Below are 25562 nucleotides of genomic sequence, written 5' to 3' on the forward strand. Positions count from 1 at the left end.
AATAAATAAAGATTATGTCCGTGTTGAGGAAGCGTACGCTGTGCTTCAAAATGGTTTCGGGGTCCGTTTCTCAAAAATTCCGCAGAGTCTTAGGACCCGTGAGTCACTTTACTTTCGATGTGATGGTAGTTTTTCATGCAAAATAGCCCAATGTGTTTCTTAATCTTATTATGGTTTTCAAGGTTTTAGCTTTTAGAAATTACTGAATGAAATGTTTACAGAAGTCTTGAGAAACGCGCGCTACGATATATGAGGAGGACGTTGGGACTACTTCCCTTTTTGGGTTTTGGCCAAATTTTAATTAGGTCGGTATTTCGGTTTCTGCACCTTAAAACTTCTATTTTTCGGTGTTGGTGTCTGTTGTGGTTTGCGATTTTCCCTTTTTTAGCATTTGGCTTTCGGTTTTCCGCCAAAATACAAAACAGTTTTCCAAATTTTTGTATCCGATGTGGTTTTCGATTTTTTCCTATTCGGTTTCCGGTTCCCTCGAAAGAGCCTGTTTTCACGTAGAAACGGCAACCAGCAAACGCGAAAATTGGCGGGAAAATCGTGATCACGTGGTCATTTTTGCCGTTCGCGTTTCCGGTATGTGCGATGCTAAATCTATGATGATTGCTGCAAGATTTCAATCAAATCTCCCCCGTCCAAGTTCTCAAAATTCTCGATTTGTAGAGAAGGATTTTTGTCAATTTTCCAAATTTAAACAGAGACTAGAAGATAATAATAATAATAATAATAATTAATATTTGTATGACGCAAATTAGCATGTGTATATGATCAAATGCGCCTAACAAATTGTATATGTAAAAAATAAAAAATAATTAATTAAAAATAGTTATTTACAATTCTTACAGTCCTTACATCGTATTGTAAGCAACTCTAAATGAAAATGTCTTCAATTTGGACTTAAAACGTGTAAGATTATCCTCGTCCCTTATTGCGCTCGGCAGTTTATTCCACAGTGATGTTGCAGCAGCAGTAAAAGCCCTGTCACCGAGTGTCTTCTCGTTTTCGTGGATGGTGGTACTAAAAAAATTTCAGAATTTGAGCGAAGACCATACGTGGAAAAATTCGTAACATTAACGAGATTACGAGATGTGCCGGATTTACGACCATAGCCTCCACAATTGCAAATACCGTGATGAAATTAATATAGTTTAGTCCGTATGTTCCACGTGTCACCAATGTATCAGGACCTGGTTGTTTAAAGAGTGGATAACTTTATCCACTGGATAGGTCGCCATCCGGCAGATAAAATGTGTGCAAGATTTTCCCGATAGCCCTATAGATAATGCGCATATGCCAAATTTAAGTATGGGATTGTGTGGAGAACTTGCCAAAAGCGTTAGTTTCTTGTTGGAGAACATTTGCTCCATTGGATAGTGACTTATCCAGTGGATAAAGTTATCCGCTCTTTGAACAACTGGGCGTTTTGGAAATTTGATGGTTTTGATGGTTTTGAATTCAGTTTTCGGTTTTGGGTGATTTTTTTTTTTTTCTTTTTTTTTTTTTGCGGTTTTCGATTTCTAATAGATCCCAATGCCCCCCTCATATACTAAAAAAAAATTATGAACTTTATTTGAAGCTCGAGGTAAGCTACTAATTTCCGAGGGGTAACACAAACCTAATCTCGTACCCAGATCACATTTTGAAATTCCCGAACCGACTGAGATCTGGGTATGAGATTAACACAAACCCAGTCTTTTGCGCGGTCAGGTGATAGTCACGCCTGGTCGAAACCGTGTTTCCTGGTCCTGATTCAATGGACCGGGTGATGTAGATATAATAAAATGTGCCAGGCTTGCAGATTTACATGCAAGGATCCAGTTTGACATGGCTTCTAACGAAGGTAAGATTGTTTTTTTGTTAATCTGTATCGGGAAGTTGCATCAACATTTTGATAATAATTGCGGACGTAAGCTTGTTCTTGTGTACATGCCGGTATTAAACTTGTCTACTCGTTATATAAATAGATCGGTTCATACCGATACTTCCTCATTTTGTGTAACGCCATGTTAAGAGAAGGAACTCGAAACGAAGAAGTTAACTCTTTGCACAGGTCTGGACTATATTGAAGTTATATATGTTTGTGCACGACGTTAACAATTAACACCTGGCCACGGGAGCTTCATAAATATTATTCTCATTACAGCTATACGTTTATAATAATGCGAAGGTTATCTATGCTTCCGCGTTTTTCTTGGTTTTCCGCATCATACAGTAGACTTTGTTGTGATCGATGTTAATAGTAACTTTTTCGGCTTCACGGTAGCCAATTGTGTTTGAATTTACAATGTATAGTATTTTGTATATACTAGGAATATGATGCCCCTATCAGTCTCTTCATGTCAGCCTCAGGGCTGACTGGCCTGGCTTAAGTGCCCTGTCCAAATCCGGGGTCCAAATAAAGTTTGTTGTTATTGTGGTGATGGTGGTGGTGTTGCATTTGCATTGGTATGATGACGTCTACAATCACTTACCAATGTTCATGCATGTATTTCAGAGAAACCACTACCAGAAAGGCAGGATGAAGACAACTCTGGAGCCTCTGGAGGAATGGAAAAAGATAAACCTGAAAGTAATTAAGTCACCCAAGTATAAATAATAAATAATAGTTATAATAATTATAATAATAATAGGATTAAGGGTGTTCACTGTCAGTAGTCAATGGATTACATTCATGCACCTCGTCATATACTGTGATTGCACAAAGCATACAGAAGTGTCTACTGCATAATAATAACAATTATAATAATAACTTATTATTAGTTAGTATTTTAGTCATATATTAATACCTCAATATTGATTTGCATTGATTTCATAGTTAATAATTTTATGATGTGATGTTTTCCCTTTAATTGTGGAAATGCAGTAGTGGTTAGCATATCAGAGGGGTTGGTTGTTTGCAGCTAGGTTGGTCTTTGCATTAGCAATTACTGTGTTGTTTCCTTAGACAAGAAACTCAGGTGTATAAATGCAGGTTCCGGCAACATACTGCTAGGTGTAAGCCTGTAATGGACCACATCCCATCAGGGGGAGTAACAATAATCTTTCTGTTTCTTCATGCTACACTAAGAGACATTAATTTACTGCATTAAGTTCCAACTGTGTGGGCCACTTTAGACTCAAGTATGACTTTACCTTTATACCTTTAATCACACACCAATGTTCATGCATCATGTACCTCATACAAAATGTTACCTGGTCTACAGAGAGTCCTGGAGCCACTGGAGGAAAGGAAGAAAATGAAAGTGAGCTACCTTGTATTTTTTTAGTTTAATGTTTTACTTTTGAACAGGTAAAAATATTTGCCTTTGCAGGGCTGTCATTAAGGGGTGGGGGCCGGGGATTTCCCCCGGTTACTAAGAACATGGCCCCCGGCTATTTTCATAGGAAAATAGAAGAAATAAAATAGAACCAAAAGAAATTCCTAGCTGATTGATTCCCCGCCTACTTGTTGTATTTATCCAGCAACTTGAAATCTTAGTGACAGCCCTGCCTTTGTCTCTGTTTTTATGAAGTATATGTAGTACATTTTTGGTGGCTGTTTGATCAAATAATAATTTTTATATAATTATGGTATCCTGAAACATGAACAAACAAAGAAATTGTATCAAGTTTTCTTCACCACATTTCAGTCACTTTCTGTTGATCAATTACGATGCAAATATAGAAAAGACTGGAGAAAGTTGGTTGTGGCTGTCAATTATTCACTTTAAAAGTAATTCGTCTGACAAGAAAGACCTATTAGTTTATGGGAGTCTTATTATAGTCCTGTGATTGAAATCCTTCATAAAGGAATCTACAGGATGTTGAAGGTTCTTTCTTTAAAAATTTAACAGACCATTCAAATGATCTGTTGAGATTTTCACCTTGTCTTGATTGACTTCATTTTGTATTTAGTTTTAACACTAATAAGTACCTCAAACACTCTCAAGACAAAGACTCAAAATCTCACAGTTTTTGGTAAAACATTCTGAAAATTGGAAATTATTTATACAGAACTCTACATCTCATCATCAGTTCCTTTATGACAAATGCAAATGATTTCATACTAGTTAACTAAACTAGTGTGCAAAAACTAAGTTTTCTAGTTAAAGAATAAATTTCTACAGAAGAGTGCCTGGGTTATATCGCTTTTTTGTCTAACAAAGTTAAGACAAATTTACACTGCAAACTTGCCAAGTTTTTGCATGGGCCACCGATTTTGTGTGCTTAAAGTTGGTCTGTATATAGTTATACAATTTTTTTTTTGCCTCAATCAAGGCCAATTACTGAGGACTTCATAACACCAATGACCATCGACCCATGCCGGTGCGGTAGTGCAGTAGCCGTTTAACTGTTCAATAATGAACTTCTCAGATATTTAAAAGTCTTCAGGAAATAAATAATTTATAAATGGATTGGTACTAAGCACGCAGAGAGATGTACACAGGTTTTTTCTTGTACTTATAAGAGTGGATTTTGTGTGCTTAGTACCAATACATTTATAAATTAGTACTTCTTGGCGAGAAAAGTAAAACGTAACACTCCTTTTGCAAAGAGGTCTTCAATAATATTGTTGTGACCAGTTTTCTATATTAATATTCTTAATGGCTTTGCTAAATCAGGTACCATGGATTATTTGCAAAGAGTTTTGGATGGCTTGAAAGTGTTTACTGGTACTGGTTCTGAGACCCAGGAGGCTTTGCAAGAGAAGGAAAAACCAGAACAGTTGCTAGATGAAGTGACGTTTGAGGGAATTGCAAACTATATCAAGAATGGCCATTGTGAGTGTAATAATCATGATCAACAATGATTTAGTAAAACATATACAGGCAAAAACTAATGAGAGAAGAGTCCTACGTTTCGGCGACATCTTGACGCCATTGTCAAGGGAAACTAAAATTAAATATGCGATTGCAAGAGTAACTGAGAGTTCAGAGTCACTAATTTGCATAAGTTAGACAAAGACCTTAGCGCAAATTGAGTCTGATTGCACATCTAAACATGGTCGTGATAGACACGCAGGCAGGATTCCAGATGACCTTCGCAATAATGTTTTAAGGTGTTGAAAACATGCCAGTGAGAACAAGTTTGATTGTCTCATTAATGAGATGTTACTCGCTCATCAGACTCAATTTGCGCTAAGGTCTTTGTCTAACTTATGCAAATTAGTGACTCTGAACTCTCAGTTACTCTTGCAATCGCATATTTAATTCTAGTTTCCCTAGACAATGGCGCCAAGATGTCGCTGAAACGTAGGACTCTTCTTTCGTTAGTTTTTGCCTGTATATTATAAATAATAATAATGATAATAATAATAATAATAATAATAATAATAATAATAATAAAAACTTATTTACCTGGCAAATCCTCAAATAAGTTCCCCCTATGTTTTGTGGTTCCAATCTTCACTGTACTCCCTCTCCCAACCTGGGAATACCACAGGAGAGTAAAGATGTTCTCTTGCTGTCTCTAAAAGCTTCAGTTATATCAGGCCAAAGCCTACCATGATTTATGGATAATTTACTAATGAAAGATTAAAACCTGCAGAAGAAATTGTAATACAAGCAGGCATTGTACAAAACACAGCTGCAACAGTCAATTTCTAGCATACTAACCATATCAATTTTATGGATCATGTGTTTAAAAGCATTTAAAACTAAAGACTATTAATAATAAATAAATTACAGTTTTTATCTGCACAACTGATAAATTAACAAATTATAATCAAATTGACATACTGTAAAAAACAAACAATAATTAGATTGATGATAATGTTCATACATGGATTGTGTTTCCCAAAAATATGTCAACTCACATTTTCATGACTGTATAATTCCCTGCTGTAATTTTCAACCAAAGTTTGAGCAGTTGAATTTTGTTTCATAGGTTTAAACATCATTGTAATGAGCGGCGCAGGGATCTCCACTGCAGCAGGAATTCCCGACTTCAGATCTCCTGGCACTGGTCTCTATGACAACCTGCAAAAATATGATCTACCCCACCCCCAGGCAGTCTTTGAGATCAATTTTTTCAGGGTAAGTTGGTTGTGGCATGAGTTTGATGGAGGGAATCAAACCACGAGTTCTAATCAAAAGCAGCATGATCCAAGAAAGGCTTAAGTACATTTTAACATACATGTGCTAGAGAATTCTGAATATCCTCCCCCTTTTAAACTAAGCATTAGTACCTAAAATAAACCTGTCACATCTGAAATGCAAACATCCAGGTTCCAATAATACAGAAATGTAAGCCCATGACTCTTAGGGCTTGCTGTGTGAAACTGTAATAATTAGCTTAGAGAAGTGTTCCATGCTGTTTTAAGAATCTGCTCAACCTATTTTGAATTTGCAAAGTTCCCTCTGATATTGTGTGGTTCCAGAAAATATCCATACCCCCACCACGGAGGGAATTGGAAATTCCAGAGGGGTGGGGGGGTCAATGGCCCAGGAAATTCCAGAGGGGGGGAGGGGTGAATGGTTGGATAAGTTTCCAGAGGGTCAACTTCACGTTCATGTCAGACATAAATGTTCAAAATTGTAACTTACAAACTTTGCAACTTCGTAGATCTTTCTTGAAGACATTACTTTGTTTAACTGTTTTAAAGAAACCCTTGTTACATTAAAAACATGTTTCCCTTCTCCGAAAAGCCTTTGTAAGCGAAGTAGTCCAACTGAGACAAGAAATCTATGTCTGCGTTGCGTGACTCAGTTATTATAAAACTGTTGTTTTGTGAAACTTTCTTGCGTAGAAAATATTGTTTACTGGCAAAAATTGAATTTATATCAATGTTTAATAGAGAAAATTTTGTATGGCTATAAAGTGAAAGCCCCAATTATACATAAAACATTGAAATATTTGTTTGTTATTTTTGTATGCTGTGTAGAGTTACGGGCAAAGGTCAATTCCCGGGGTCAATTATAACTGGTTTGTCAAAACTGACCCGTGTTAAAACTTATTTTGTCCAAAGTATTTCAACTTAAAGTCCAAAACTATTCACTTAATTTCTATGCCGAAATTCAACAAAATAGAGCCAATTCAACATTCTTTTAATGCGTTGTTGATCTCATACAAAATTTGCATAAGAACGTGAACATGCTAATTTCGTTTTGCGGCTCCATTTCGTCTGCGGTTTCAAGTTACGATCTGAAAGCTCTATTTGTCTCCCTGCCCTGCTAATGCTTATTTTGTCCATGCTATTCGATTCAATAGGAAAACTATTGACTAAAATAACTAGACTGAATGATTACCAGGAGAAAAATCATCAATTGAGTAGAACTAAAGCGATAATCTTTTTGATCTCCAAAAATTTGCATAGGAACGTAAACATGACATATGCAAATTAAATGAAAACACATTTTTGCATTGCCGGACTTATTCCAACAATTTAGATTTTAAATCTTCAGCGAAGCTAATGGTAAAGTTTGATGTCAATGACCACAGGTAAATATAAAACACAACAATTATTTCGGTATCAAGAGCTTTTTGGCAAACTCTACCGTTGAAATTGAACGGCGCGCGCTCTTCGATAACGCATATTTTCAACTCGTGTAGGCGCGCAGTTCTTGATATTTCTGAAATGTTCACATCAAACTGATTTTTGAGGCGTTCTTTTAAAATAAAATTTTTCCAGAGGGGGGTGGGGGTGTATTCTGCATTTAAGGAATTTCCGAAGGGGTGGGGGGGTTAAAAAAATACCTCGAAAATGGAAAATCCTGGGGGGTGGGGGGGTCCTATGTGAAATTCCCTCCGTGGTGGGGGTATGGATATTTTCTGGAACCACACATTAAGACTGCTCCCTCCCCTCCCATGACAGTAAACCTAGAAGAAAGTCCTTTGAAAATCAAATATTAATGCCCTGTACTCATATTCAGAATTTTACACCAGAATATTACATATACATGTAAGTTTTTAAAGAGAAATGATTGTTAAAAAGTTTAATTAATTTGGGGCCTATAAAAGAGAAATTAAAACTAACAGTTTCAATTAGCTGATTTTAAAGTTTGCACTGCACCACAGTGAAAGCCAAAATAATTTTAAAAGCACTGTTCAATAACCTGTTCTCCCCTAAGCAGTGAGAGAGGAAAATGTTGCTGGGGAGGGGAGAGTAGACAAGAGCTTGAACAGGATTTCTTAGAAATTAAAAGTTCCTTCAAATTATTATAATTTTTGCCATTACTTAGTTAGTATTGATTGACAGTTTTCGATTATACAATAAAAAAAAATTGAAATTATAACTAATTAAAATAATCCTTTTTGGAAATTTATTAGTTGCCAACCGCTTAAAATTAAGGTAATAATCACTGTTGAGGTTTCTGCATCCAAAAATTGATGTGGCAATACTAAATATTAGCTGATCATTATTTTATTTGTGTGTGTGTGTGTGTAAGGCATTGTAAGAGAATGATTTGTAGCTGTATTCTGTGTATTCATTATGATGTTTTTGAAACTTGCAGTATGTTAAATTAGTTAGTAATTTGTAACTTGTCATGTCTTATTTGATCAACAGTCCAACCCAGAACCTTTCTTTACTCTGGCCAAGGAGCTTTATCCTGGAAGTTTCCTGGTAAGAATGTATAATAAGATTAAATTTAGAAATACAGTTGACTATAAAAATAAGCGAAAAAACGAACAACGTTTCGGTGTCATCTTGGTACCATTATGGAGTAAAGAATGTAACGAAAGATATTAATACAGAAAGTAAACGTGTGGAATAGAATATCTTTTCTGTTAACATCGTTTCAATTTTTTTTTTCGCTTATTTTTAAGGATGTGTAAGTTGCATATAAATATTTTAATTTGTACTATATTAATTTCCCATAAACACTCTAATATCTAGAGTTGAAGGTGCAAAAGATTTAGAGCTGACTCAGGCCTTGATCCTTCCGCAAAGTTTAATGGCGTAGGTTTTTGACCTCTTTATCTTCCCTTCATTGACACACAGCCATCAGTTTGCACAATATTGAATTGATATTTGCTTTATTATATGTATTATATGTATTTATGTCCCTTTATCCTCAGCCTACAATTACTCACTATTTCATCAAGATGTTGAACGACAAAGGATTGTTACTACGAAATTATACTCAGGTATAGTACAAGAACAGTGAATCACCCCAGTTAGCTCAAATGCTTATGTCATCTTATAGTGGTCAGGAACCTGGTAGTAAAGGGGATAGCAGCTGGGATATGTTGTGAGGCAGGACCTAATATTGGCAATATTACAGAATATTTTGTTGTGTCAAAAGCACAAAGCGGTGGGAGACATTGTAAACCAGGTTTTTTGGGTGCTGAAAATGAAAATTAGGTCTCCAAGAGATCTGTCCCCCCAAAATATATTTTCAGGGGGTTATTTTCCAAGAAGTGGGCATCTGCAGGACACAGAATGTTTACTCGTCTGGGCAAACCCCTGCTTGCACATTGCATGCATGATGGTACATGTAGATATTGTGGCCCAGTCATAAAAGTATGTCTCCATGTGAAAGTATTATTTTGTGCGCAGTCTAAAGCCTCAACTTCGATCTGGACAACAACGTTAACTTCATGGCAAACACTGAATCTGTTTTACCCTAAAAATAAAACACCTGTCTGATGCATTTATCTGTAAACCACAAATTATATTGATTATGCCTGACTGAATATAAATTATGTGTTTTTGTCTGCCAGTCACTGTACTGGTCCATACTTCATGGCCTAATGAGCCATATACTTTTCCAGTTATACACAATGTCAAGTCATAATTCATCGTACATTAAGTGCTGAAGTGAAGAACTGACAGAGGTACAAATTTCAGCAGCGTCTTAGAGATCTAGTGGACCTTTAACAGTTCAAGTGCTGATGTTAGGAAAGGGGATACTATTATAAAGACTGAGGAGCATTCATGGCAAAAACTCGTGTTAAATTAATTTGGGGGTGTGAATCAAATTTATTTTCACTCCTTATTCCTCTCCAGTCCCTAAAGGTACCAAAATAACTCTCATTTTTCATAAACATTAATTTACGCAAGGGAAACCTTTGCAAAATTAATTTTGATATATAAATAAACAGTGTACCCTTATAGAGACCAGTTTCAAATCCTTGTAATGTAAGACATTTGCAGTATATTTATTATAAGATTATCATTGCTTTGAAATGGAAATTTGTTATCCTTTGACACCTGAAAAATTAATGATATTAATTTAGTGAGTAATGCTATCAATATTTAAAATAAAGGAATTTTCATTTTGAAGGCCTATAGGTTTTTATATATCTGGTTATGTAAGCATAGAAAATTATATACCTCACTGCACCTGATGATATACGTTGTTCTCACAGAATATTGACACTCTAGAACGTGTGGCTGGTATTCCAGAAGATGACCTTGTTGAAGCACATGGGTCATTTCACACAGCGCACTGTATGGACTGTAGAAAGGAGTATCCACATGAATGGATTCGAGGTAAGTGAAAAGGACTTTTAGGTTTTACTTCTGGATCTAAATACTTAGCATCAGCCTATTTAGCAACAGTGCAAAGATGTCATGCAGCTGTGCATAAAAAAATAATACGTATAAAAATGATTAAATTGACAAATAATTGGATAGATTAAAAAATCAGTTATCTACTGAATAAAACAATCCATAATGGAAGCCTTGAACCCTGCCTTGGCTTTGTCACAGTTGGGTTGGACAATGTTCTCTGGAAGATTGTTTCGTTCCCTGATGGTTCTTGGGAAGAAGCTGTGTTAATTTTGTACAGCAGTTGGTCCTCATCTGTAACTGGACAAAAGCAAGCCTAAGCTATGTCAGCTTACCATTAACTTAGTCCTATGCCCAGGTCTCTCTCCTCTTGCAGGTGAATTTTACAGAAACTGGTATGGATTCTAGAAAACAGGTCTGAAAAGGGGTATGAATTTTAGAGGCCACATCTGATAAAGGGTACCAGAAAATGACATATTTTTGTCAGAGTTTGGAGAGCCAACCCGCACATCCCCACCAAAAATTCCAATTAAACCCCCTCCCTCCTCCCCTCTGGGTCACTAGTGTAAAAGAAAAAAAAAGAAACAGAGAAGTTCTTGTCTTTTTTCTGTTTTTATTTTATTTTCATATCATGAACAGATTTATTGAATTTATTAAATGGTAGGATTTAAATAATTGACAACGAATTTTCCATTTTGCAGATGAAGTGTTTGCAGACAAAGTTCCTTGTTGTGTTGAATGCAAAGGAGTTGTAAAACCAGGTTAGATACATTACAAACATATGACAGTTGATATTACTTTTATCGACGTCTACTTCATTACTTGAGTGCGAGCATTAATTTGGTACAATATGTGAAACTGGTTGTTCGTAATTGCATAATGCCAATAATTTGGTCAAACACTCCTCCATAATATGTTGTGTTAGCTAGTATTGGCTTTTTTGTTATTTTTTGGTATATTATAATTATAATGAAACTTTTTTTTTTCTTCAAACCTACAGACATAGTGTTTTTTGGAGAGTCCTTACCAGAACGCTTCCACAAATGTGTTAAGGAGGTAAAAGAAATTATAGCAAATAAAATTTGATTCAGCTAGGGGCCACTGACACAGACAAAGATTGTTTATGAACCTGGTTTAATGACCTTAGCTCGCACGAGTCTCCTGTAGCTCAGTGGTAGAGCATCCGAACTAGTAATCGGAAGGTCTTAGGTTCCACTCTCGTCAGGAGAACTCGGATTTTCTTTTTCCAAGTATGCCTGTGCACGGAGTCAAAAACGTACATCTACATGTATTCAGTCACCAGGCTAAATTTAACATCACATTGATTTATTCCATGGCCGATATGCCACACATTGGCCTTCAAATCCTAGCAGTATGCAGGATGTTTGTCCCACGAACCTAGTGTAATGGCCTTAGCTCCCACGAGTCTCCTGTAGCTCAGTGGTAGAGCATCCAAACTAGTAATCAGAAGGTCATAGGTTCAACTCCTGATAGGAGCACTCGGATTTCTTTAATCCGAGTATATATGCTGAGTATCATTCTCAATTTGTAGACAGCTGTAAAGTTAGGAACTTGTGAATACATCAACAGTCCTTTAGTTGTTGTAGAAGCAAAATGTACGTGGAAAATGTAAAATTTACGTAGGCATTTTAAATGTGTATCTCGTCATAATGTTTTATGCCTTCATAACATATTTTACAGTGAACAACGTTTAAATCTTTAGGTTGGCCAGATTGAAATCGGCTTAGACCGCTTCTCTGAACTTTGTTTAAACGATAGGCCATAAAATTCCCAGATATTTTCGCAACGATGTTTGACTCGGAATTTCCTGTTTTTATAGGATATGTCTCAGTGTGATCTTCTGATTGTGATGGGTACATCGTTAGTTGTACAGCCATTTGCTTCACTTGTAGACAGGTAAGATGATCGGTCAGGGTCGACTTTGGCCTGGTCCTTTTTGACTAGGTCTTGTACTTGGGTGCAAAAATGAACCCTGTTTTTGAAACCAATAAACAATTTATATAATATTGTTCCCTCAAGTATGGGAATTTCACAGAATTCATCCCAGGGTCTTCCCATTATTCTAAATGGCGGGTGAAACATAGGCGGAAAAGTCATCCACTCTTGCAGGCTATCATAAACTGGGTCTATGTATCGACGTCCTGGGTGGAATACACTTGCTTGTAGCCATACAATACAATTTGCTTGTAGCCATTCCAAGCTTCCGTTTTCGATCATAAATTATCATTAATTTTGCAAACAGAGATTTTTATTTGGTTAGGCCTCTCGTCCACTCGTATGCGGTCAGAATCATTTGGAGGAGATTGTTTTCAATTTAGAGACTCCTGAGATGGTAGGTTGGGTGGGAAATATTGGAAGATTTAATTTGGATGGAAATACTTTTGGCTCGTTTTTGTTTAGCAGTATGTTATTGTATGTCTTTATACAGAGTTCGTGAGACAACTCCAAGATTGTTGATCAATAAAGAGAAATGTGGACAACAGGTAGAACAGAATTGCTGTGCAACACGTACAAGTTCTTGCATCTTGTTCTTTGTTTCTATTTCTTATGAATAATTCTTTTTCATTAGCTGTCTTTTGGTTTTGCTTTTTTAGGTGGATTTCTTTTCAATGTTAATGGGAATGAATAGTGGCTTTCAGTTTGATAGCGAAGAGAATTACAGGTAAGGCAAACTAGAATGTTTATTGTATTTTATTCTTCAGAGGTTGCTGTAAGCCAATCAGGCCCCAGTTGTTCAAAGGCCGGATAACTTTATCCAGTGGATAAGTCACTAGCCGACAGTTTCAATCTGTGCAAAGATTTTAGTATTTCCTCTTGTACAAGCGAATATGCACACTCTAACCACAGTCTAGTTTAGGAGTGTACGAAAACCTTGGACAACGTTTAACGTGAAGTATGTTTTAGACCCTGAATAGTGCCTTATCCAGCGGATAAAGTTATCCGGCCTTTGAACAACTGGGGCCAGAAGGCTAGAATATGTTCTATATTTAGCAGTGACACGATGGTTGACCACATGCCGTTTTCCCGCCATTATTTGAAACCATTCACTCAGTTCGCGTGCAATAGTAGGGAACTTATGCAGTGACGACGGAAACACCAACGAGAACCTCCCTTGAAAATATAACTTTTCTTCATTTGTGCTACTTCGCGATTGTTTCAACTCGTTACTTTTACAGAAACGGCGAACTACCCAGGAACCAAATTGGTAGGAGTGGCGTTCTCCACAAAACGTTGAACTTGGTCATTTCACGTTGTTAGGGAGCTTAAACAGCGACGACGGCGACGGCAACGACAACGTTGCAAAACAATAGGTTTAATGAGCAAAAACAATCACTCTGCACGTGCGTTTTACATTTTAGCACGTTTCTTTGCCGTCCTCTGCAAAACAACAACGTGAAATTACCACATTTAAGGTTTTGTGGAGAACGTGAACGTACGATGGTGAATTTTTCATTTTCTTTCTTAACTTGTACGCCACTCCTACCAATTTGGTTACTGGATAGTTCGCCATTTTTGTAAAAGTTGAGCGAGATGAAAAAATTGCGAAGTAGCGCAAATAAAACGTTGTCGTTGCCGTTGCCGTCGTCGTTGCTTGAGCTCCCTGTTGTTTGCTAGAGGACGGCAAAGAAAACGCAAGTGCAGATATGACGAGCGATTGTTTTTTTTATTTTTTCTCATTAAACCGATTGTTTTGCACATGGAGTTGTCGTTGTCGTCGCCGTCGTCGTTGCTTAAGTTCGCTATTATTAGGCTAAGTTTAAATGGTGCACCATTCAAGTGCACAACTGTACTGAATATCCTGACATTCGCTAGCTGTATCAACTTGTATCATTAAATCCTGTGTTTGTCTTTTTTCTTGTAGAGATGTAATGTGGCAAGGCACTACTGATGATGGCTGTGTCGCGCTGGCTGATCAGCTGGGATGGAAGGTGAGCAGTCGTGGACTCCTTCATCATAATAAAGAGGTTTAGAGTAGGCCATTTGCGAGTTGCTTTGAACCTCATTATGAAAGCGAGGCTAAGGGCAAAGCTTTTATCATGAAAATTAGTTTTCATTATGTAAACAAATAAATTTTATATGAAAAGCTTTGCACTTAGCCTCGTTTTCATAATGAGGTTCAAAGCAACTCGGAAATGGCCTATTACGTTTACGGCAATTGGCGGACGGCAGAAATGACCACGTGACCATGCTTATCCTTTATTTGCCGCTCGCTGTTTTCAGTTTCTGGACAAAATTGATTAGTTTTCCTTTATCATGAAAGGCCAGAATTGTTTTGCACTATTCTCGTGTATGCACTCATTTTTTCAAGGAAGCACGAACGCGAATCTGTTTGTTTTTGTTAGTTTGATTGTTGTTGTTTTGTTTTTGTTTCTGCTTTGTTTCTTTTTTCTGTTTCTTTGTCCCACGCGGCTCGTGACCACATAAACGTTTGCATATTTCTCAACTCTTGTTCAGTTCAGCGTAACTCGAGAATTTGCAGTTTCCATGGGATTTAAGAACTGTGTTATTTCATTGGATAGAAAACGTTAGAGCGGATTTCAATTGAGTGTCGAAAGTAATTTCGCGTTTGCTTTGGTTTTGCTTTACTACGCTCTGTGATTGGTTGGCAAAACTCGCGCCACTTTCTCAACCAATGACTGGATGCAAAACCAAAACCGATCGTGTTTTGCACGCACGCGTTTTGCCGCGCTTGGCGCCGGTTACATGTAGTTACTTCGAGTTCTGTTTTCTGCTGTGATTGGCCAGGGTGATTACTTGGGTTTGGTTTTACGACACACACTTGAAAACATCTCTGTCAATAATTATAATGAATAACGTGCTTTTCTTTATTTGTAACAGAATGAGCTGTTGAAGCTTGTTAAGACAGAACACAAACGGCTGGCTAAAAAATTGGACTGTAAAGATGCAAGGGACGGTCCGAAGTCAAAGAGTAGCCCAGCAAAGAGTGACCCACCAGGGAGGACCTCATCAAAAAGTCCCCCGTTGAAGACCACCCCAACAAAGAGTACCACACCAAAGAGTAATCCGGCGAAGGGTACTTCACCAAAGAGTACTTCACCAGCAAGTACCTCACCAAAGAGTGCCTCACCAGAAAGTACTTCACCAAAGAGTACCTCGCCAAAGGGTTCCCCAGCAAAGAGTACCTCACCAAAAAGTACTTCACCAAAGAGTACCTCGCCAAATGGTTCCCCAACAAAGGGTACCTCATCAAAGGGGTCCAGCAAGAAGTCTAAGTAAAAGTCTCTAATTTCTGTTCTGTTTTAGGTGGTCAGATAAGGGGATTATTTCCTTTTACACGCCCTTGGGGCTAGTTTTCGGTCCGATAGAAATCAAATTTTAAGTGTTGTAATCTGGGTCAGTGCATTTCCAGTTTAGAGTCTCTCTATGGCTGTTTGATATATATTCTTGTGTTGTTCTATTGGGGTAAGATTTGTGTTTTATTTGAGGTGACAGTCAAGTGTTGGTTGTGGTCGTTAATTGTGGTAGCTATATTTCGGACACAAATATATTTCAAAATTTATTTGCAAAATTGGTATCGTGCGATTTTGGAAGGGCAATTTTTCGCAAGACTAAAATAATTTCTTAAAATTTGTTGAAATTTATATAATTAAAAAAATGTTCATTTTTCGCGGTATGTAGATATAATTTGTCTCATAGCTGTTTTTCTTTTTTTTTTTTTTTTTTTTTTTTTACAGTTTAAGCCTGCATACAAACCATTTGAATCCGCTTGTAATCTCTAGGAAAACAAACTTAGGCAAACGCAACAAGAACAGCTGTTGAGCAATAATGTATCGTCGATAGAGCGTACCAAGTAAGCTTTATAATTTTCGCAATTTTTTACTTGCCTGTTAATTTAAAATTGTTTCCCGATCAAGGTATTTATCGGCGAAGAATTATAATGAATGGCCTTGCTCTTTGTGTAGGTATTGACTAAATACAGTTTTAGAAGTTTACTTATCACGAGCAAAAAAGCCCGGATTTGAATAATTTTACTTCGGTATTGGGTAGGACACAACAACAAAATTAATAATAGTTTAAATAGTTAAACCATGGAGTATTTTTGTTGAGGGATTATCGGCTGATAGTTTCCCAATTAAAATTTGATTTTCCTTAGGATTCGGCTTTAAGGAATCAAATTTCCATGGAAAATTCTCTGGCAGAGACAGAAGCACTCAATTAATTTTTTTGTTTAAGCAACAGATTTTCTTCCGAGGAAAAATATTTGAATTTGGTGAAAATTAAGTGGTGAACTGTAATTATTAATAAAACCAAAGCAGCTCAAAGCGGCTGAAGAAAACAAAATATTGAAGCCGGAATTAAACAGTTGTATTTATTAATAATCTATTTAACTGATTGTGAACGTAAAAATCACTTTCTTGTAAATGCCCTTTAACCTTGTCCCCATGGCCTCTCCTGTTCACGTCCCAGGGAGCGAGAGAAAGTTTTATTTTTTTCAGGGAGCCACGTGACCAGTCTCAACCCGGGACATGAAAAGGAGAGACTGGGAACAAAGTTGAATGCCCTTATGCCTGAGATTCAACGCATGCGTGGTTTCTCTTTTCTTCATTTTGCCCGAAGTCAGTAGTTTGAGTTTCATGAAAATATAGCCCGCAGAAAACGCTTGAGGAATTTTCCAGACATTAGCTTTTACCGTTATTACTGTTAATAATTTCTATCTATCTAATTTTTGTGAAGGTGCCGGCTATTTTATAGTAAACACGTTTCGGATGAAACTAATTCATCCATCTCCAGTACAGAAGCAGCTAGTGGGTGATTTAAATACATAAAGTACACAATATAGCTTATTACAACGTGATAATAAATATACTGTCAATAATCAATCACGTGTCTCTTTTATGTGGTGTAATGCAGTCTGTAATTAACTTAATCAGGGGCCATAATCAGGGATTATGGCTCCTGATTAAGTTATTTTATCGTTACCTTTATTGCGCAACTAACACACTGATGATCAATTGCGCATAACAACAAGGGTAAAATTACTAAATACTTAACCTTAAAACTATAAATATAAAAAAGAGACAATAAATTATCTAAAATTATTGTTCCGATACGAAATCGCGTGTGTAAACAAGCCTTAACTGTCTTAAGACCAGTTGTTGTGGTAACAAATTAACACAAGGCATCTTAAAATCTCGTAATTCTGTCGTCTTCTCGCAGCAGGTATTTGGTTTCCTTCACCTGTTGTGGTTTAACCAGGTACATAAAGACTCAACAATGCTTGAGGGGCCTTATCAAAACAATGTTTGCAGTGATTTTGATGAGTGAGACTTGAGACTAAGTCTTCAAGAATTATAAAATCCACACTCGATTCCATGACGGCAATCGCTTGTACGCCATTGCACGGCACGACGCCTCTGCTCCCTAAAGGAACCTGCTCCATAGAAAGATGTCTTTGTTTCCATGAGCTCACAAGTGTTACAGTAAGTTTCATACACTGCTTAAATTTGTGTTTATAATCAGAATAAGTAACAACATAACACGAGAATTTTTCTGCCCGTTCACGACCTCCTTGCTGGTCACCAATGTGGCACGACTTGAATTCAAACCTTGCCCTCATATGCGAGTTGAATTTGCTCTTGGGCACAGTGGCTTTCGCTGGGGTTTTCTAAATTCCAATCCGACTCAGAATCCGTTGACAGGTGTAAGGCTGTAAAGCCGTCACCAGCTTATATACTTCTTGTTTTAAACAGCTTAAATATTGTTCGGAATATATATTTCAAGCTTTTCAATTTACCCAGTTTCAGATCACAAAAAATAGGATCAAAATACGCATTTTTTTTCTCGTTTTTCATTTTTCTGCTTTATTCTACTCTTCGTAGTTGACCGATAACTGTGCTATATAGCAAAAGATTACGAGCTCCGGGTTTCAAGCGTGTTTGCTATGTTGTTCAGTCTTGAAACCGGAAGCCAACGGTCTCAGACCTTACGAGAGTTGCTTTATACACGACTCGCTGTTCGTGTTTCTGTAATTCTTAAAAATACCTTGGCTTCCAGACTGATTAACCCTTTTTTCTGTGACGAGGCAAGCAGCAACAACGAACTTGGAGCTGCTATCAAGTTTCTTTAAAAGACTACCTTTGCGGGGACAACCTGCACCGTTTGCAGTGTCTTACATGGTTGGTCGAGAGGACAAAAGAACGAACAACAGAACAATGCTCCCAACCCTAAAAAATAATGCAGCTACATACAGGTTATTAGGGTCCAGTGAAAATAGAGCTTTTGAAAGGTGCAAGGTCTACTGGAACCTCGGTCAAGATTTGTAGCATGGGGTAGTCAGGTATATTTGTAACGAGGCGTTACGATTGAAACCGAATTGTCAGACCCAAAAATTTCCCTTAGGCTAGAACGGGCCTTAGGGAAGTCCAACGGCCCAGAATGTAACCCGAAGAAGTGAGCTCAGTCTCCACACAAAACCGTAAAAAAATTTCTTCTTCAATCTTTCCACCCAAAAGAGTCCACCAGGAAGTTTCTAAGGCAAAAAGTTCCCAGTCGCTAATTTCAAAGCCAGTCAAGTGTCTTCGCAACTCCCCGTCACAAATATACTTGAGTAACAACCCCTCTCCTCCCCCCCGGGGGGAGGTGATTTGTATAAAAAAAAATGTGAACCGTCTTATCTCGGTTGTACTGAAGAGAGCAATTGACTTAAATGATGGATCAGAGAATAAGTTCAGCAGTGCACATACGTGTATGTTGTAGTGCTATCCATGAATTTCTCACTGAGTGTTAGCCCTAGTAAGGAAATGGGAGATCCAACGTGGCAAAGAAAAAATCTTCGACCTCGGCCGGAATCGAACCCACGACCTCTAGATTAGGTCAAAGTTGCTCCACCGACTAAGCTACACTGAAACCAGAAAGGGCAAGTCAGTGACCACCATTATCACCCACGAATTGCTCTCGTCTCGTCTCGTAGTTCCGTCGGTAAAGAACCGAACAAATCCGAAGGTCGTGGGGTCCATTCCCGGCGAGGTTTCAGATCTTTTCTTTACCTAGTGCAATCTCCCATTTCCTTGCTACGGCTAAAGATCAGTAGGAATTTCATGCGTTTACTTAATTTAGCACTACAACATCCACTGCAGAGTTAATTCTCTGATCCATTACTTGTATTGAAGAGACCTTTTTTTGTTGCAAGAAGCATAGTGAGACATCTGCTTCTCGTTCGACTAAACAGGAAGGCAGTTGCTTCCGCGTGAATATTCTAGTTCAGGTAGGCCTCACTAATTTTTTTCAGAACATAATTTGAGCGCGCGCTTCATGGCAAGTAATTATCGGTTGTTACGTGGGAATAGTTCGGAATTTAATTCACCTCGGTATAAAAACGCTGCATTTATGTCAAAAACTTGCCACGAAAAATAAGGAACGCAGTCAACAATTCCGCCGGAGATGTGATCTTGTTATGGAGGTAGGTTTTTCAGAGTCCTTTCAGGATGCTTGTTATGTTGATGCTTCTTTTCTACTTTAGGCAAATATTGCGCGCAAATAACGAATACAGGGAAGGGATGTTCAATTTTCTATCTAACGATATTCGGGTATTGAAAAAATTCCAAGTTTAATCTATTCAGTTTTCAAGCCAGCGTGAGGCCTTAATTACTTGTCAATCAATTAATCGACAGAAGTATTAAGAAACGTTTCTAGCATTTGGACATTTGAATCCGTGGATTTTCAAATGAGAGCTATTGAACATAACCTTCTTGTAAGTTACTGCTACTGTACAAGTTAGTTTGTGTGTTTGCCGTCTGCAATATAATTTCGAAAGCGAGGAGCACTTAGCTAAGTTATCATTCATACTGTAAAAAAGATTATTCTGTAACTTTTGAGTGAGGATGAAATTCTAAATAGTAACCGCATTCAGACAGAACCCAGCTATTTTAAAAGAGGTACTAGTATTGATGTAGTTCATGATTGTACTGTACAAGGTGGTTCTAGCGTTTAAGTCTATGGATTGTGAACATGCAATGTATTTGCAATGAAGGACATTTATTTATACAATCTACATTTGATCGATCACGGTTAAAACGGGAAATTCTTATTCAGAAACTTACTCATGCGCACGGTCAACTGTTTGTAAAATTCTGCCCTGCGTGTTCAAACAATTCGGTAGTGACAGCTTTATCCGGTCAATCGTTAACATTAGCAAGACCGTACTCACTAGAATCATTTCCATTGCTCTCACCCCATTCTGGGGCTGCCTGTTCGCACCAAACACAAAAACTAGGACCATTTCTACACTACTCATCCCGTTCTTGTTCCCCGACAGAAACAACATCATCAACCGTGATGACGATGCATGCGAAGCGTTCGCCGCTGAACGAGACACACGTCGCCGATCTTGTCTTATCGGCAAGGCTCGGTGACGATTGACGACCGTTCCTTTTCCTCCCTAAAAGATATTCAAATTCGTGCGCGCGAAATTTTTCAAAACGCGCGTGTTGCACTCTTCCCGGCAATCCTTGAGACACTTGCGAATTTCAAAAGCGCGCGCACGTGGATATAACGAATTATGCAACCGAAATTAAATGTCACCAACGAAAATTTAGCAGCCTTAGTAGTTTCTGATTGGGTTATTTTGTTTTCTAAAATATAACGAAGAGATTGCAGCGCTTATGCTTATGAGAAAGAGGATTTAGTGATTGATTCTTAATTTTTCTTTGCGCAGTCAACAAAAACGTTGGAAAACAAAACCAACCTCTCGGCGGACGAAGCAACTGCCGCTTCCAGATTTTCACATCACCAACCGCCATTTCAAGACGAGCAAGGAAGAACAGAGTTTGTTGCTAACGTCAAAGTAAGATGTGAAAATATTTTAAAGCAAGTCAGACCACCCAAAGGTATCGATGCTTCTGATGTGAAACGAGCGAGAGAAGGTTCAAGGAAGAATCTGAGTGAGGAAAAAAGTTTTCTTGAATCCGTAAGCAAAATGCAGAGCCCTTTTGTGGAAATGGATGAGGGGGAACTACTAAGACGAAGGATTGGCAAACGTCTTGACCGAATCATGGAACTTGTGCGACAAAAAGTAAGTTGAAAAACTAATCTATGAATGTTAATGTAGCCTTTTTCTATCCACAGAAGTAGTTTGCGCGCGTTTAAATTGATATATTTCTCATTTGCTTTGTTCAAACACGAGGATCAGCAAAGAAAAACTCAATTACATAACCAGAATTTAACTGTTCTGTATATTTCAAAGTCAGTTACAATGGCTATTACATTTATATAATAAAGAAGTGTAACCAAAACAGCTGCGCAATTGCTGTTGACCATGTTTATACAACATTTGGCACTTGCTGTTTTCAGTTTCTCAGAAACAATGAGAAGTTTTTCGTTAGCATCAAAGACCAGAAATATTTTGCACTATTCTCGTCTATGTACTCATTTTTTCGAGAAAGCATAAACACGAATTTCACGTTTACCGTTTGCCGTAAACGCGATTCTAAATCTCTCTCTAACAACAACAACAAGTTTTATTACACTTGATTTCAACTAAAAAGAAAGAACGAAAATAGAAAGGTAAATTCAATTGACAATTATACGCTGCTGAGACTTGTCAGCAATTTAGTCAGCAAGTTCTAATGGCTTTATCTTAACATGGATATTTTATCTTTTTAAAATCAGCCTGCGATGCCACACTTGAACCTTGAAGATTTTCCAATACTCAGTGCTGACATGTTTGGGTTGGATACCAAAGATAGTAAAGAAGAACCAGACCAGAAGAACGCGCATTCGGCTACAAATGGCGAAACTGCTGAAATGCAAGCGAGCAAAGAGCCAACAACAGCAGTAGATTTCAGTGATGGTAAAAGACAACCCCCTGATTCGGAATGCAGAGCTGAAGAACGAGAGAAAGATAAAGGAGAAGTTGGAAATGAGCGCGCTTCTAGCGATCTAAACATAGGCTCTAACGAAGAGGAGAAGCCAGATTCACTCAAAGAGACCATCGACGCTATCAATGAAGCCATGGTTGAAGCGTATAATCGGAGAAGAAAGTACGCTGCTGAAAACGTTGTGCGCGCTTTAGCCCGACCAGATAATACCGCAGATATTAACGAGTTAATCAATAGTACCTCAGGTGACGACTGTCTCCAGATATGCTATAAAGAAGTGATGAAACAAGTAGCTGCACTTATCGTCCAGCAAGTGTACGCTCGCATTGGATGCTACGAGAATTTCGTCAGGCGTACTGACTGGGCGGATGAACCAAGTACCGCTGAAGGAGATGTAATGGCCAATCCGGTGACTTACAGCTTCAAGGCAAATGAAAAGGTATATATATATATACTCCCCGAGGGGACGATGCGGGGGGGGGGGGGGGGGGGGTGGGGAGGAAGACTTTAAGGGAACTTAAGCAATGACGATACGACGGCGACGACATCGCCTCAAAAAACAATTGGTTTAATGAGCAAAAACAATCGCTCTGCACTTGCGTTTTAAGTTTTGGCACATTTCTTTGCCGGCTTCTGCAAAACAACAGCGCAAAATGACCAAATTCAAGGTTTTATGGAGAACGTGAAAACAAGAAGGTGAATTTTTCATTCTCTTTCTTTACTTGAACGCCACTCCTACCAATTTGGATCCTGGGTAGATCGCCGTTTTTTGTTCAAGCTGAACGAGTTGAAATAATCGCGAAGTAGCACAAATAAAATGAAGTTATATTACTCTTGCCGGCCAGATTTGCGGAGCATGGTATAATGGCTCATATACCATGGCCTCTAAACCTTTCAAAACTCTGGCGCTGCATTATCCAATGAGTCAGTTTTTAATAATTCGCTAGTTTTATTGTGCTTATGCGTGTGCTGTTGCTTACGATTCCGCTTGCGTCCTACGTACTTGTTTGCATGTAACATGTGTTACACGAAAACATTCTTCTGCTTCCGACAACCATGAAATCCTTCTAACGTTTTTTTCACAAATATTTTGTTTCCCCCCTTTGCGCCACTAGCTAGCGATGTATTGTCACATTGTTTGGTCCTGAATGAAAAACTCTTTTTAAGAATTCTTGTGAGAGTTAAGTCATAAATTAAGCAGCTTTTTTAAAATCTTCCTATTTTGTTAGCTCGGGTTTGGTTAGCTTTATTGTTTGTTTGTTTGTTTGTTTGTTTGTTTGTTTAACAGATCCCAGACAGGGATGGAAATCAGGTGCCAATTTCAAGAGTCACATGTGATGACAAAAAGAAAGACGAGACACAGCTGTCAACTTCAGAGACCATTAGTGACAATGATAGACAGTTGTCAACTTCAGCGGGCGCAGTTCATAACACAAAGAAAGATGATAAGCAGCTGTCAACTTCAGGGGTCACGTGTGATAATACGGTAGATGATGGACAGCTGTCAAGTACAAAAGTCACAAACAAAGATGATGAGAAGCTGTCAACATCAGAGGTCACGTGGGATGATACAAATCAAGAGGATGGACAGCTGCCAATCTCACACGTCACGTGTGATAACACAACAATTGATGAGGCGATTTCTGTTACCGCAAAGACCGATGAGTCAATCGCGGAAAGCATTGGAGAGCCATCAGTTATAGTGACGTCACGAGATTTCAGAGATACGTCACAGAAAAAGATTGCACTGAAGCGCAGGAGGAGGAGATGGTCTGGGCTAAAGAAGAAAAGAGTGTCGCTTGCAGTTAGAAAGGGAGTAAAACACAGAAATGTTTCCAAGACCGGGCTGACTTCAAAACGACCGGAGACTGAAGAGTCAGATAGCAGTGAAGGTAGGTATTAAAGTGTCGCTGATCGACATGCAGGCAGAGAACACCATCTAAACACCATCACCATCTCTTTTGTGGTTTGGTGGGTCTTGTTCGAGTATAATAGTTTTGACCACTTCCTTAAAACTAATTAACCAAGCTAACCTCTTTTTTATCTACTTGCACAGAGGAAACATCTCATGATCATTTCCCAGTGGATGAGAAAAAGCTGGCATCTTACAAAGAATTTATTTTGCTTGGAGGTAACATAAATTAAAATGACCTTTTAATGGGCCACACATCTTTTATTTACGACCAACTGTGAGAAATGACATGACCGAAGCTTTATATCACTGATGTTCTAACCCACAGGACCAGAATTTGGTCAATGATTTTTCACATGTTCTAACTGAGGTGAAATACGTTTCTCTAGCAGTACAAGCGCAACTGGCTTAACTGCAGCTGACGACGGGTAATGGAGCCTGTAAATTCCCCTGCGGCGTTTTTTGTGGTCAAGTGAGTTTAAGTGTGAATGAGGTGACAGTCCATTTTTGCTTGGCATCTTGAATAGAAACTGGCAAAGCGTTATCGAAAATGACACAAGAATACGTTTGCACTCAACTTTTTCCCTTATACTCCGCAACAGTAGTACGCGCGCTTCGCTAAAAGGGTCTGCCCCGTTATCGAAAAATTTGTATAAAAGAGCCATTATAATAAAACCAATATTTTTCGGTTTTGGAAAAATGCTGGTCCTGTTTTCTTATATTTACTGATTTTCCTTAAGAAATCTTTTGTTTCATTTCTTTTCTCAGACGCCAAAACAAAAGACGGACATGAAATCGTGGTGTTGAATCCCTCAAAGATTCCCAGCAAGAGAGAGTTTACAGGAAAGAAAGAATACAACCACGTTATGGATTGCTTATTATTGTAAGTTAAAAAATTGTTAATCGAGTGGCAACCTCAAGGGGTATGGCGTTTCCGTTTGGAGTTTTGTGCGTTTTGCGCTCTTTGACCGCGCGAAAATTAGGACGAAAGCGAAAACGGAGGAGGGGGGAGGGGATCAGGGGAGAGAAAGGGGAAACTCTCTCTTAGTCTGATTTACCTTTTTTAATCTAAGAACCTGGTCTCATTTGCACCTCACCATTACTGATATATACCCCTCCCCCCTCCCTCTCCACGTTCGCACGCTCCGATAAGAATACAAGGTGACAAGTAGCAGCCCCTACCACTCAGTAGCCAGCCCCTGCTAATTCAAGATGTCACAGCTGACTCTGGGATGAATATTTTCATTAACCTAATAACGGTATAGATATAGAAGGGTAACTCCGTGAAGTTTACTACTTGTTGGTCCATTGTAATCTTAACTTTTTTGTGTTGGTTTAGGCACGCTCAGAA

At 38.2% G+C, this 25562-nt stretch overlaps 2 protein-coding genes across 3 annotated transcripts in view; both read left to right on the plus strand.

The window, feature by feature from the left end:
- Positions 1 to 1724: 1724 nt before the first annotated feature.
- On the plus strand, positions 1725 to 15700 carry LOC146487732 (NAD-dependent protein deacetylase sirtuin-2-like). Its single transcript, XM_085126286.1, has 15 exons — positions 1725 to 1849; positions 2504 to 2578; positions 3213 to 3251; positions 4611 to 4769; positions 5875 to 6023; positions 8495 to 8551; positions 9007 to 9075; positions 10300 to 10423; positions 11143 to 11202; positions 11442 to 11497; positions 12282 to 12358; positions 12891 to 12945; positions 13057 to 13124; positions 14325 to 14391; positions 15302 to 15700. Exons 1-15 carry the CDS (start codon positions 1834 to 1836, stop codon positions 15698 to 15700), a joined length of 1470 nt encoding a protein of 489 aa, XP_084982412.1. The 5' UTR covers positions 1725 to 1833.
- A 4070-nt stretch (positions 15701 to 19770) lies between these two features.
- The window catches only part of LOC146487733 (uncharacterized), an 11566-nt gene continuing 5774 nt past the window's right edge, over positions 19771 to 25562 (plus strand). The window contains exons 1-8 of one of the 2 annotated variants that reach the window (XM_085126305.1): positions 19771 to 19883; positions 21138 to 21494; positions 22091 to 22738; positions 23588 to 23684; positions 23724 to 24191; positions 24356 to 24430; positions 24980 to 25094; positions 25551 to 25562. The exon at positions 25551 to 25562 is cut by the window's right edge and continues 120 nt beyond it. In XM_085126305.1, the coding sequence (XP_084982431.1) occupies positions 19878 to 19883; positions 21138 to 21494; positions 22091 to 22738; positions 23588 to 23684; positions 23724 to 24191; positions 24356 to 24430; positions 24980 to 25094; positions 25551 to 25562 (1778 nt within the window). In that variant the 5' untranslated portion in view covers positions 19771 to 19877. Of the gene's footprint in view, positions 19884 to 21137; positions 21495 to 22090; positions 22739 to 23587; positions 24192 to 24355; positions 24431 to 24979; positions 25095 to 25550 lie in introns of both variants that reach the window. The other variant, XM_085126295.1, reaches the window with a different exon arrangement.

Source organism: Pavona decussata, unplaced genomic scaffold, assembly GCF_977016875.1.
Source record: "Pavona decussata unplaced genomic scaffold, jaPavDecu1.1 SCAFFOLD_13, whole genome shotgun sequence".
NCBI classification, from domain to species: Eukaryota; Metazoa; Cnidaria; class Anthozoa; order Scleractinia; family Agariciidae; genus Pavona; species Pavona decussata.

What these genes read in the sequence shown, in the direction of transcription:
- LOC146487732 (XM_085126286.1), top strand. An exon ending in TCCACAAATGTGTTAAGGAG is followed by an intron (nt 11,498 to 12,281) that starts GTAAAAGAAATT and finishes CTGTTTTTATAG; the next exon opens with GATATGTCTCAGTGTGATCT. An exon ending in CTGATCAGCTGGGATGGAAG is followed by an intron (nt 14,392 to 15,301) that starts GTGAGCAGTCGT and finishes TATTTGTAACAG; the next exon opens with AATGAGCTGTTGAAGCTTGT.